The 14,207-nt window shown below is 39.6% G+C and overlaps 1 protein-coding gene across 7 annotated transcripts in view; it reads left to right on the top strand.

Annotated features, from left to right (window-relative positions):
• The window catches only part of sorcs2 (sortilin-related VPS10 domain containing receptor 2), a 365,070-nt gene that overhangs the window by 72,438 nt on the left and 278,425 nt on the right, over positions 1-14,207 (top strand). For all 7 annotated transcript variants that reach the window (XM_040040720.1, XM_040040719.1, XM_040040723.1 and 4 more), the window contains exon 2: positions 13,299-13,366. In XM_040040720.1, coding sequence (XP_039896654.1) covers positions 13,299-13,366 — 68 coding nt within the window. The remainder of the gene's footprint in view (positions 1-13,298; positions 13,367-14,207) is intronic.

The following is a 14,207-nucleotide window of genomic DNA, read 5'->3' as shown; positions in this document are numbered from 1 at the left end:
TTAATGTTATGTATTTTCTTCTATTTAATCTCAAAAAGCTCCTAAAAAAAGTCAGTGATCACTGTTGACCTCCCTCTGCTTTTATTACCGCTAATCATTTATTTAAGCTCAGTTTTTAAAACCTTAGGATGTAACTACAGCCCAGCCCATGCAGCAGTATATGAATGACTAACCTCATATTGTGGATGGATTATCTCAGTTGTTTTCCTGGCTGAAGTTTGGTCCTTTTACAGCATCCTGCCATGCGATTACATTTGTTCCTGACCACCGAGAACACTCACGTTAACTTTTATCGAGTGGAAAAAAAGTTAGCTTGTTTATATTAAGCTAACATAGCTGTGTCGCTAGCGGTCACGTAGCACATCATTATATACCAGCTAGCCAAACTTCAGTAATCCTACAAACGTCACTGCTGTTTAGTTTTCTGTCTTCATTTATGTTGGAAGTAATAAGAAAGCTGTACGTTTTAATTTGTTTCCAAAACCCCGCAGTCAGGACATGCTATATTGTATTTAGATGGAAGCTAGCGAGCTAACTTCCTGCTAACTTCTAACTCCGTTAAATGTCATAAATTCCGTTTTCATGGATGCCTGGATGTTAAACTCAGTTGTTACACCTGGTAGAGCAGAACGCTGATCAGTTTATTAAAGATGAAAGACTTAAGACAGTGTTTTAACTCTCAGTAATGCCACAGTGATCATTTGATATATGGACCTGCAGCGGAGTTTAGGCCCAGACACGGCTAGTGACATCAGACTGAACGATCGGATATGGTTGCTACTTGTATCAATATTGTAATAATAGTGAAATATAACCCCTGTGTTACATCTATAGCTTCACTGATATCTTTGCTTCTGTTCTATCTCTAGTAATGCATGCTAAATGTAAATAGCATACTCCCATATTGATTTGGGTGACTTGCATCAAATGCTTGGCAAAAGCCTTGTGACCAGTCTGGAGAAAGTCTGGGTTTAGACGCTTACAGTTAACTCTGATTATTTTTCAGTTCAGGCAAGATTTGCTTCTTTTTAAACTGTGCTTTTTCTCAGCCAACTGTTTATGTTGATAAGCTATTTCTATTCAGTTTTGTAATTTCCATAATATATCCCTCTGGGTTTGACTGGTGGTACAGTAATAACCCTGTTCATTTCCAGGGGAGTAAACACTGGCCTATGAAATAACATTAACGGTACCTAATGACAAGGTGGAAAAATGTCGCAGTAAAGGCCTGCAGCCTCCTCAAGAATCAGCAGAACTGTAAACATGCTTAATAACATCCAAGTTACAAATTGCTGCCATTTCTGTAAGCTCATTTTCACATGAAGGTTTACGCAAATTATTCAGGATAAACTGTGCTTGAACCCCAGTAGCTGGGAACAGGGAAAACACTATGTATAATAATGTACATGGATTAATAATGTATCTCCTTCATGTAATTAGAGTAGCTCCAAGAATACATTTGCTCGAATTAGGCCCTGAAAGTATTTCCACTGTGTTTAATGTTGCATTCAATACGAGTTCCACAATGCACCGCTAACCCAGATCAACTTTAACTGTCATTAAAAAAACAATCTCAGGCAACAGTCAATCGTTAATAGCTTAATTTGTTAATGATCGGGGGTTTTAGGCTGATGACTTCAGTGTTGGATACAAGATGTGCTTACTTGTATAAAGCGAAGCAAAGGAGTGGAACAAAAGAGCTGGTAATGGGTGTGTATGACACAGCAAAAACAACTGCCAAAAAGCAACACGAAGAACGTGGCAGAATGGGACGAGAGAGAGGGATGGGGATTATGATAATACTGAAGTGACATCTGTTCAGCTGTGCCAAGCAGCTGTATCAGCTGAAAGGGAAGAAGCCCGAGCCAGGACGGGAGCCTCTGTTGATCCCACCATGACAGCAAAGGTAGCCAGGGTAGACACAAAGATCACACAGCCGCACACAAATATAGGCTGAAAGGTTAAGTATTAAAATATACGGCCCACAAAGCTGTGCTTTTGAATCCATCCCTCAAAAAATTATAATTTTTTTGTCACATTTTGTTGACCAAATTACATTATGTACATCAGTAAAAACATTTTAGTATAAAAGATCTTGATATGTTAAGTGTTTCTCAATGTTTTTAAAGAGTATTTATTTTTGTGCCCAGTAACATTTGATAAGATTACATTAGCAATGTCATTCTCTCAGAAAGTAAAGTTAGCTTAAGGTTAGCACTCAGCTGGATTGCCATAAAGTAACTTTATGCAGGGGTCAGTGCTTCATACATTGCTCATCTACAGAGAGTACAAAATGCTGCAGCTCGTCTTTTAACTGGCACTCGAAAGTTTGTGCACATTTCCCTTATTTTAGCTTCACTTCACTGGCTGCCCATTCCTTTTAAGATTCATTTTAAAATTCTTTTATTTGCTTTTAAAGCCCTCCATGGCCTAGCCCCATCTTATCTCTCTGAGCCGCCTACCTGCTCTCTCAGGTCTGCTAATCAGCTGTTCCTGAATGTACCCAGGACTGAGCGTAAACATAGAGGAGAAACTGTGGAACGATCTCTTCTCTGACTGTTTCACTGTGGCCTTTGACACCTTGTGAGATGTTGGTTTTAGTTTTAGTCTTATTTTAGTTGTTTTAGTTGATTCTATGCTGTTTTATCTTGTTTTTTAATTTAGGGCTGTTTTAATTTTTTATTTTTATGTATTATGTGTTTTATTGTTCGCTGTTTTTCTTTATTCTAATGTTTTTAACTTATTTACTGTACAGCACTTTGGTCCTGTGCTGGGCATTTTAAAGTGCTTTATAAATAAAGTTGGATTGGATAAGAAGAGTGAGCTCAACTAACTTATTACTTATTATAAGTAACATGAAGTTACTTAAGTTATCAAAAACGCTATTAAAAGAGCGCTAGTTTAATTTAAATTAAATACAACCTTAGTTTACATTAAATAAACTCAGAAAATGTTGCTATGATTAAACAAGATTTTGAGCATTTTACCCAGTGACTTTATTATTTATTAAGATCTGGTTCTGGAGATGTGACTTTCCTTAAACTGTATAGTTACAGGACAGGAACTGGTTGTATTAATGTTTAAACAACACCCATGGACATTAATACCAACGGGAAGTCATTAACCACTAGATTATTCCCACTCATACCGAGGAAACTCTCAACTCAAGGCTTCATAAGGAAACATCACAAACATATTGGTCCTTCTTTCAGATGGAACACCACCAGTTTCTCTTTCTGCAATACTCTCCACGAAAGAGAAAAATCACAGATCATCGCTATTTCTATATTCAAAGGTACTTGCATGTCAGGTGAATATGATGGTAATGTACTGTCAATATTAAAGGAAAACTTTACCCCAAGTTTGTGATTATTTGGTCCACTTCGTGTTAGTCAGACAGATTGTTATTCATTTATTTTATATGGATTTCTGAGGCTTCCAGTGTTTGCAGCAGAACACTTATTATAATGTAGAAGCTGCTAATAGAAAATGGATTTCTCATTTTGTGCCCTATCTGGCTATCTATCTGAACAATGCTCGCTTCACACCAATATTGTGGGATAAAACTGTGTTTGCTACATCATTTGCTCTTTTGGTTCTGAAAAGTCTGATTCAAGCCCTAATAAAATGCAGTTTGGCAAGAAGAAGCTGCAATTGTGGGCATGTAACAGCTGCAGAAGGGAACAAAGTGAAGTCTGGAGAACAAACAGGGAAAAAAAACACAATTAATTTCTCCTACTTGTAGCTGTTAAGTGCTTTTGTATTTTAGCAGTTTGAGCAGATTTTGCAAAACTCTGTCTTCTTCTGTATTGATTTCTAAATGTTCTATAATTAATGTTGTTCGTTTACAAAATAAAAAGAAAAATTGAAAAATATTTGGAAGAATTTGCTTGCAATAACAAATCCAAGAAATAAAATCCCAATCTAGTCCTGCTATAAATCAGTTATTTATTTATGTTAGATTGCATCTATGTTCCTATCATATACATTCAAACACACTCTAATGTACTTATTTACAGTACCAATCAGAACAATGGGCAAACACCATGTGACCAGAGTGATACTATTTTCAGTTGATAGAGCTAAATAGGTGAATAATATTAAAGTCTTTGCCATATGAGTTTGACAAACTGCCTGGCATAGAAAAGCTGTAATCATGTTTCAGAAACCATATTTTAAAGGCTATGTTTGACCGTTGTGTAATATTGCAGGCACTGGAATCAGATGGGATATTTTAGCAGCACAACTTTCAAACTCTCTTGCACTGCGCAGCTGCTGGACATTTACTCAAAGGATACCGAAAGGGCATGAGGCTATTGTACACAAACACCTACTTGTGACGCTGCAGTCTGAATCTAAATACAGAAATAAAGAAAGGACCTTTTCCATGCTGGATCAGATTAGAGAAAACAGAAGACATAAAAGGTGTTAATACTTATTTGGTAGTTAGTAAGGATGGGAATTGATAAAAAAAATAAAAAGAAACCTAATACCTAAATAGTATTAGCAGCATAAAGCAGTTGTTTCTGTCCATGAGTCTGTGCTGCACTTCATCTCATCCTTTTGTACAGTAAAAAAAAATGAAAGTAATCCATATCTATGCTGTGCCACTATTTTCATTTTCCTGCACCCAAACTGAAATCAGCTGTGGAACTACTGGGAATTTAGGAATTTTCTACAAGAACCGGTTCTCTATTCCCATCCTTAGTAGTTAGTAAAAGCCTGAGAACATGTCCACCTTCTTGTTTCTTTGCTTGCCTTAGAGATTGACAGTACACAGCTAGATGAGGCCAGTTGGTTTTACCTTTCAGGACAGGGGCTGACTACCTAGAGACAAGTTAAGCTAGGTTCTTGGTCCCAATCACATCGTCCCCAGTAACCTGCTCAAATTGTTGAACAGATTTTAGGGCCAGAAAGCTCATCTCAGTCCCTCAGCTTCATCACTTACTGTCACCATTAGAGCCCTCAGACAACCAATGACAGTGTCCTATTTTATTTCTAATGCCCCTTTAGCCTTTTTTCCCTGTGCTACCCATTGTGAGTCTGTTCCCTTTCTCCATCTTGTTGTTCTCTGACTCTAAACCTTGTCTTTTCTTGCTTCATGTGATGCCCTTTTTCCTACTTACCCATTCTCAACAGTTTTCCCTTTTCAGCTCTTTTCTTTGTCTTTTGGTTTTGTGCCATTTTCTTTTATCTTCCCTTCACCCACTATATCCTATACTTCTCTTATCGTTTCTTCTCCCACCCCCGCTACTTTCTGTCTCAGTCCCAAAGGCCTTGGGCTCCCAACAGTGGATTATCACACATCTAAGGAACTGGGCTCACTCTGTGCTGTTAGCTCCAATTAGTTGTGGGATAGCACAGTCAGTCAGTCTTTTAGGTTCTTAACTGGCAACATTATTTTCACAATTCCATGTGCAGAAATATTTATTTGAATGGACAAATAATTGTTGTTTGGGAATATATTTTTAAAATGTGTCTTGATGATACCCTCTTGAGATTGCAGTGGAATTACAGTAATATGTGTTACCAAAGATAGCCACTATTGTGCGTACACCCCATAATTTAAGAGAATTGGGGCAGGATGCGCACGTGCATTTGTGTGAACATCGCCAACCCTAAACTGTTCCAGTCTCTTCCTTGGATAACAGGCTGCCAATTTGATCAGCGCCCAATTATAGCAATTGTTCAAATATGGAAGAGGAGGAGGCTTAAAAAGAAGAAGAAAACTGCAGAGACTTAAGCAAGACTAGAGATCAAAAAGGGAAGATGGAAACCACAAAAAATAGACATCAAAGAGAAGAAAATGCCAAATGATGGGTGAACAGGTAGAAAGAGAAAGTAAAGTGATGAAAAGATTTTGATTCCAGAAGATATATACAAATGACTCTCAGATCCAACATGAAGCAAATCAAGGACAAGTTTGACTGAGTTTGCTATTATTTTACAGAGTCAAAACCCTAATCTTTGTTAGTAAGATTCAGGAAACGTGGTCTCTGAAAGAAAAGAAAACTGAGAGCAACTAGTAGGTTTTTTAGAAGTGTCACTTTGAGTGCATTTTGAAACTCTATAGATGGTGAATTTAAAAAAAAAAAAAAAGTACTGCAGCTGCTTCCTGTGTTATACAAGTATTAGCAAATGCATCTGTATAAGTCCACAACTAAAATCAAGTGACAAAGTAAATGCCATGCCCTTTTCATTTTGCAGTGTCCAGAATATTTCTGTTAAACTGGAGCTCTCTGTAAAGTTTTCTTCTCTGCTTCAGTAGATGCTTTTCTTAAAATGCCTTTTTCACATTTTAATAGTAGAGGTGGTCCATTATTGTGATTTCTGAAACATGACCAATAATTATAAAGGAGTTGAAGAATAAGAGACAATTTCACAAACCTCTTTAACCATTCAAAACATTTCACATAGCGTATGTAGAGGAGACGAGAATAACAACATCAAATTAGTTGCACGACTGTCTCCCACGGTTCATCTGGCCTCCAGATGCGCTCCCACTCCACCTGAGTGGGCCAAGTTGTTAGAGTAAAATCAGCAAAAGTCTTTTGTGTGGACAGAGCACAAGGAAAGCAGAAGCAAAGGTCCATGTAATTGCCCTCCCCTCTTCTCCTCCACCTGAGCCGATTAATGAATGGAGGCAATCTCAGACTACTTTTAAAATGGTAACGAGTGAGGGGGGCACTGGCTGGCCTCAGATAAAAAGTGTCTGAGGTCTAAGTCAAAAACAGTTTCTGCCTGATGTACCCACTCACTCCTATTAGTTCTGCTGAATATCAAGGAAGGGGCTAATGGGCAAGTATTTGGATGAATGAAGCACTTTATCCTATAGAAGAGCATGTTGGAGAGGATATGGTAAAGCCAATGAAATGTCCTACTTAAATTTTGACCCGAGTGTAAAAGTAGGTTGTCAAACTGACTTTCACTTATAGGGTATTTTCCCCGAACTTACCAACAGAGTAATAGAACTATCCAGAGTTATAAGGACACTCACATTCTTTGTCTCTGTTATTATGGCAGAGAGGCTGGCAACACTTTGCCAGTATATAGAAGTGCATCTCAGAACATCTGAGTGATTAGCTAGATGACAGTCTACTACAAAGGCCTGAGTCTGTGAATTTATTTCCCAAATTTGTTTGGGAAATGCCAGGATATTGTTGTTAAGCTACAATGTTATTTGCTAGTGCTGATGAAGCACAGAACGACAATGTTATGTGTCAACTGCCACAGTAGAATTAATCTCTTGTTAATATACAAGTCTAAGCTTATTAAGTCACAGTCTAGCTGGCATATGTCCTGTATTGGATAAATTAGGGATTAGGATTTGGGCTAAGATTAGGGTTTTCTTTGACAGGGTATTATAATGAGCTAGTCCAGTCCTGATTGACCTGTGCTTGAACATTGGGTCCAGATGCTTTGGAAGACCTTTTTTTTCTAGAATAGTGGGGAATCATTTCATCTCTCTAACATTCGCCTTGAATGTTATTCAGAATCATCCAAAAATTAGGAAAATCTAAAGTGTGCAACTATAATTTCCTGCTTCAGACGTTCCTGTAACTCTGTCATAATGATTAGGTCATCCTGTTTGATTCTCCACTTTACTAATAACCTCAATGAAATTTAAGTGAAGTTAACATATTATGCATCTCTGTATGTGTGTGTGGGTGTGGGGGGGGGTTAAAATATGAGTTCCTCCCTTTTATTCCAGACTGTGATGAATTGTTTATGCGTGTGGTCCGTTTCTGGAAAATGTGAAGCGCCCCGAAGGGATGAGGTGGGGAGGGGGGTGTCGCACACTTAGAGGGAGCACTTGTATTTCACTGTTTTCACTTTAAAAATGAATGAGTGCATTCTTTCTCCTGAGCTCCAGAGTCTGTCTTTCTTTATTTCCCTTCAGTCTTTTTTTGCCTTAAACATTTTCTCCCACTTTGTCCTCAATAGCTGATTGATAACACTCTACTGTCACATAGTGATGGGAATGTCGCATGGACAAACAGCAGCTGTCAAGCTGGAGTTCACGGTCAGCTCGGCTATGAGCTTGACTCTCAATGGGGGCTCTTGTAGCTCTTGTTTTGCATGGAGTCATCCCGGGGTCTTGACCACCCTGTTGACTTTTTCCCAATAAAGGCTATTATCTCATTGTCTGCTAGCTTACAAACAAAAAACCACACAAACTGTCTGTAGTGGATCACTGTAGTTCTGGTATTACAAAATGGTTACGAGAGTGGAATGCTTCTTTCAGTAGGTTGCAGAGGTCATCCCAAACTTCCTTGGAATTAATTATGGAATTAAGTCGAGGATGCAGAGGCACGTTTCTGTCATTACTCATGAAGAAAATAGGCTCCCAGCTCATTTTAGCTTGACGTGTTTTATAGTACTTGTTGATTCTTACAATGATTCTGTGATTTATTTGAATAGAATTACAACTGGCAGACATTGTGCTGTATTTTCTAAAAAGACGAGGATTTTTTTTCATACTGCTCTGGTTGGATTCTTAGCCCTTGCCAATTTTGCCCTTTAGTCCAATGCGCTGTATCTGCCAAGTGTAGTCATAGTCAACATACTGCTCCATACACTAGAGGCAATACAAGCATCTGGCTCCTGTGTTGTTCTGCAGTTTTGTCAATGTGGCTAGCTACGCTACTGCCAAATAAACGCTCTCCCTGCCTCCTGCCAGTAGTGATTTATAGCCAAATACATCCTTGCCCTGTCCACTTCATCCCCAAAGAAAAATCATTTTCCAATTGAACAGAATGTGGGCCTTGAGGACTGACACTACAGGGGGATCAAGAAACGGAATATTTTGTTGGCACAGCCATGTGGATGAAAGATGAAAACCTAAGACTAACAGGTCTGATGTTAAGATGTTTTTCTTTTCACTTCTCCTTTTCATGCACATGACAGTGGATGGAATTGATGTGTGCCACTCTTAGAAAGCTATAATTATAGATGTATAATGTAGACAGGGCTTACTCAGAAGCCGCAGGCAAAATGTATTTTGTGTGTGAGCAAGAATCCAAAAGGCTGTAGAGGTATGCATTTTCATGAGGATCTGCTTTTCCAACTTAGCTCTGGGAGATGATGTCTGTTCTGCATGTATTGACAGAATACGCTGCAACGCTTGGCTGAACCACGAAACCAAGTCGCTGTGCTTTTATGTATTGTTAAGCTGTTCTGCTGTATCTCCAGTATTGCAAATCAATATAGTGATAGTGACATGATAAGAGACGATATAAAATAAAGCAGAGGTAAAAGTACCTTTTTGTATGGTGCCCTCAAACGTGCCTGCTGCATCTTAGGATGTGTATCCATGACAACTAAGATTCTGGGCCGAGCCTTCAGCTTGATTCTCAGCAATCTAATGACCAATATAAAAAAGTTAATCAATATTACAATAAAAACAAAGGCTTGAGCCGGAGGCTTGAACGTGAATGATTTTAAAAAAAGCAAGAATGGCTTTGGGAGCAAAAGTACTAAGTGTACTGCACGATAGATCTAATCCTTGTGTCAAGGGACTATCTGCCTGCATAGTAAGAGTGTGAAGCTTTGCACCAGTGTCTCATTAGGACAAGGACAGCTGTGCAGAGGCGGACAGCCTGTTTCCAGAGACACCGCTTGAGTCACAGTAGGCCAACGAGCAATTGGAGAACACTTGCTACATGCTGTGTGACTCAGAGGGCCACACGAATGCTCAGTCAGATATGGATGCTGATCCCTCATCAGGAAAGAAAGTTTTTGTGAAAGTCAGAAAGCAGCTTGGGCGTTGACACCGAAGCTGCTACCAGGGTTGTTATCAGTCCCAGGAAGCAGCCTGCAGCTCAAGGAGATGTCCTCTGTTCCAGTTTTCTGGAATCCATCAACATCTTTGGAAGCCAAGCCCCACTGGGGTTGAGACTCGTGAGTTTGGGTTGCTTTGAGCCAAGCACCTCAAGATTCCACTGAGAGGCTTTGATGGCAGTCTGCATTGTGGAAATTGGTGTAGAACAGTCAAAGCTTCTGTTTCTCCCCAGCTGTGGAGCTCCACAGCTAAACCAACCAACGAAAAGTCTTTCAAGACACAGTTAAACACCTGCCATGCCTCAAAGGAAGGACTTTTAAAAATTTCAGAGTGTTTCTTTTTTATTAACCATAGCCTAAATGCTAGAGGTTCCTGACACAAGAGGGCATTATGAAAGCTCTGGGCATTACTTTATGCTAGAGGGTATTTTATGAGGCTAAATGTTCTGACAGGGATGAAAATATATTTGATAAAATGGTTGGCCTGCAGCCAAGCATCTTATTAAGTCAGCCAAGCAAGACAGTACTGCTTTCATCCTATCTGACTAAGAAATCAACCAGACGCTTGCCTCCTGTACTTGCTTCATTTTTTAGAGGCCACCCAGTCTTTTCAGTCATTGTTTTTTAAAAATTCAAGGACCTTCAACCTGAAAATAAAACCCAAAATTATGTATGGTCACCACAGAAAATATGGTGATACAGACTGTGCTTTCTTTCTACATTAAGATGTATCAGGAAAGTCTGTCGTACAGTTTGCAGCTTGATTCTCTGAGAGCAGCCACATTCACGAATTGCTGTTGGCAGCTGACTGTGGGTTGGACCCCTTGGCCAATCAAGTCCCCTCTGCCTAAGGACACGCTTGGGATTTTCACTTGCTCCTCGAAATGTAAGCCAGCCTGTCAATCACAACTCCAGGCCCTCCTGTGATCCCTGACCCACTGGTACTCTTGCCATGGCAACACAAATCCCAGTAGACTTTGATGTCAAGAACAGGAGTTCTCAAAAATATGAAAGACAAGCATCTCTGATCCAGTGCAGACACACACAGATTATGCCCTGGATCAAAATGTCTTGGCCATATGAGTAATATATTAATTTATATTATATATATTATATATATATTAATCTTTTTTTTATTTTATGAGAAATATCAGAACCATAGTATAACTGTCCCCTAAGCCCAAAATAAATCTATATTCAACTTAAAATAAACATTTCATCTTCAAATCATCCCTCCCAAAAATCTGCTTAAGCTAATTCATACGTGCACAAAGGAGGGGAGGAGAAAAGCTTTGTATTTGCTCTCTTTGGAAGCAAAGTGGCAAGCAATGCTATTATTTGTTCAGGGTAATAGTTTCTCCAAGCAGCTTCAAGCAGAACTCAGCATAAAAATCAGCAGCAGTGCAGATGGAGTTCCCCTGCGGTTGCATATGCTTGAAATAAGGAATATGAGAGATTAGTTTCAATAGTGGCCACTCATTTGTCACATTTATGCAGTTGTATTGACTGACCAGCAGTGCTTTCAAATATAAGTATGGATTAAAAACATTCCCTCAAAGAGTGTTTGAGCCTCAATACAAAAGTGACAAAAAACAAGGGAGAAAATTACACACGATATAATTTGGGATGGGAATTATTACGAATTTAGCAGTTCCAATACTGATGTCATTTATGGATTTCATTCCTTATCAATTCTCATCGGGTTCTCACTTACTCTAAGTCACCACCACTAAGCAGCATATCAAAGGCATTAGATTCAGGTGACCCTGAGGTACAATAGGTGTAGGCTGCTGGAGCATTCGCATGATGCACTGAGTATTTTTTTCAGTTACTTTTCTCACTCACTCTGTGTTAATAGACCTCTCTGCATTGAATCACACTTGTTATTAATCTCTCGCTCCCTTCCACAGCATGTCTTTTGTCCCGTCTTCCTTCTCTCACCCCAACCAGTCGTGGCAGATGGCTGCCCCTCCATGAGCCTGGTTCTGCTAAAAGTTTCTTCCTGTTAAAAGGAAGTTCCTTCCCACTGTCGCCAAAGTGCTTGCTCATATGGAGTAATGTGATTGTTGGGGGTTTTTTTCTATGTATTATTGTGAGGTCGCCTTGAGGTGACTGTTGTTGTGGTTTGGTGCTGTATAAATAGAATTGAATTGAATTACATTTATGCAAATGAATTGCATGCTGTGTGGTTAAATATTTGTATGTTGAAGGTCAGGCGAGGGTGGTTCAGAGGGTTGGTTAGTTCATCTTGTAACCGGAAGGTTGCCGGTTCAATCCCCGGCTCTGTCTCTCTTGGTCATTGTGTCCTTGGGCAAGACACTTCACCTACCACCTACTGGAGATGGGCTGATGGTGCGATATGGCAGCCTTGCTTCTGTCAGTCTGCCCCAGGGCAGCTGTGGCTGCAACTATAGCTCCCTCCACCAGTGTGAGAGTGAATGAATAGTGGAATCGTAAAGCACTTTGAGGGTCTCGAAAAGTGCTATATAAATGCAATCCATTACTATTATTTCTGCTCTTTGCTGTGGTCAGTATTGGGATCATTACTCAAAATGTAGGTAATGTATTGCACAAATTACACAGAAAACGTTTCTTAATAATAATGCAATACATTCCTCAATTGCTCTCAGGAGAAAGCAATTTGTTTTACACTTTACTCATTGCTTTACTTTTGTGTTTCTCCATAACATGATCATTGTCTCATAACTGCCATTTAACCACACAAACCTAAAGGCTAAAATTCCTAGTTACCCTGCTAGTGTATTAAATGCATTATTCTTATTTTGTTCATGTAGAAGTTACCCGTTGGGTCAAAGATATTGTGATGCCACTTGCCACAAACCTGCCACCTGCAGCCTGAAATACAACTGTGCCTCTCTCTCCCTCTCTCTCTGACAAGTTATAAATGAGTGTGAGGAAAAGTAAACTGATGCGATTAGAGGCCTGGTTCTGCATTGCTTTGATGTAAAAAAAAAAAAAAGATGTATGTCACTGGTGTCAGAATAATCCCACGTATAACCATGCAATCAAAACCATGTGTAACCACAGTCTGCATGAAGGAATGGACATTATCATTCAGGAAACAAAGACTGCTAAGGTCGGCCACACTGCTAGCTAATGCTAACTAATGTGATACGGGGTGTGGTTGCTGTTTGCAGTGTTATAGCTTGTGGAAAGTGATCTATATTGATTATAGATGAGTGTAATTAATAGTTTCAAATAGCTTTAACCTAATCTGCTTGATTATGCTCAGATCAGATTTTTTCCCCTTTAAACAGCTAGTTTATTAGTCACGACGAACATTATTAGTACAAAACAAACTAGAATTTCCACCAAAAGTCCACCTTAGTGACTTGAAAAAGTGCAGATAAAGCCTCGCCTTGTCATCATGTTGAGGTTTTGGGCAGCTGCTTGTAAGTCTAATCTCAGCTACCTAAAACTTAGCTCTAATTTCACTAACTAAAAAGTTTTCTAAATAACTGTCTAAATGTCTCTCTCTCCACCATGTGTTTTTGCAGGTCATCCTTATCCTAACCAAGTACTACCACGCTGACTCCACCAAGGTCCTGGAAAGCTCACTGTGGCGGTAAGCTGATCGTTTAGACACCATGTGTGCTCTTGCTGGATGTCTTTATGTCATGTCTGGCCCCACTGTCGTGCAGACCTTTCATCAGCAAATCGCTTCCCTTGAACAGGAAGGTCAGCACTGGTCTAGTTATCTCTCCGCTGTGCCTCTTCAAGGAGACAAGGGTGAGACAAGGGTGAAACAGAGCGCTAGGGCGGACAAAACATCAGCAGGCAGCTACAACTAAAGTGGTGGACCGGAGAGTGGCGCTGTGAGGCCAGAGCGGGCATCTGTTTGGGCAGATAGCATATCAGCATGGCACAGGGCAGGATGGCTGGCAACAGCAGTGCCAGGGAAAGGGGTCAAGTCTGGCTGGCACTGCTTCCTCTATTTAGCAAAGCACTTGCTCACCAAAAACCCTTCTCACTTCTCTCACATTTGAACAGTGGAAAATAAAATGTATCCATTCCACACCACTTGACAACAAGTACATCTTGTTTGCAAACATATATTCCCATAGAATATTAACCTTCAACTAAATTTACTTCCTCTCCCACAGCTTTCTGAGTGCTGAAATGGAACTGAGCCTGACCTTGTAGATAATGGGGTAGAGGGACTTAATTATATTCAAATTTCCTAATAAAACTTAGAACACAGACAAAATATTAGCTAAAATTAGACATCTAGAAGATATTCATATAGAGCAAAATGTGTCTGATGATTGTACTTAATTCATGCCATTCACCTCACCGAGGACTCCATGACTTCAAAGCTTCAGCCTCTCATTAGCTCTGACTGTTTGTCCCCCTGGAGGACTGATATGAATAATGTACATATTTTTCCCCTTCCCCTGTTGATGATT

Source organism: Simochromis diagramma, unplaced genomic scaffold (genome assembly GCF_900408965.1).
Source record: "Simochromis diagramma unplaced genomic scaffold, fSimDia1.1 OVJJ01000317.1, whole genome shotgun sequence".
NCBI classification, from domain to species: domain Eukaryota; kingdom Metazoa; phylum Chordata; class Actinopteri; order Cichliformes; family Cichlidae; genus Simochromis; species Simochromis diagramma.
The sequence above is the reverse complement of the archived record's forward strand: the minus strand, read 5'-3'. Positions and strand labels throughout refer to the sequence as shown.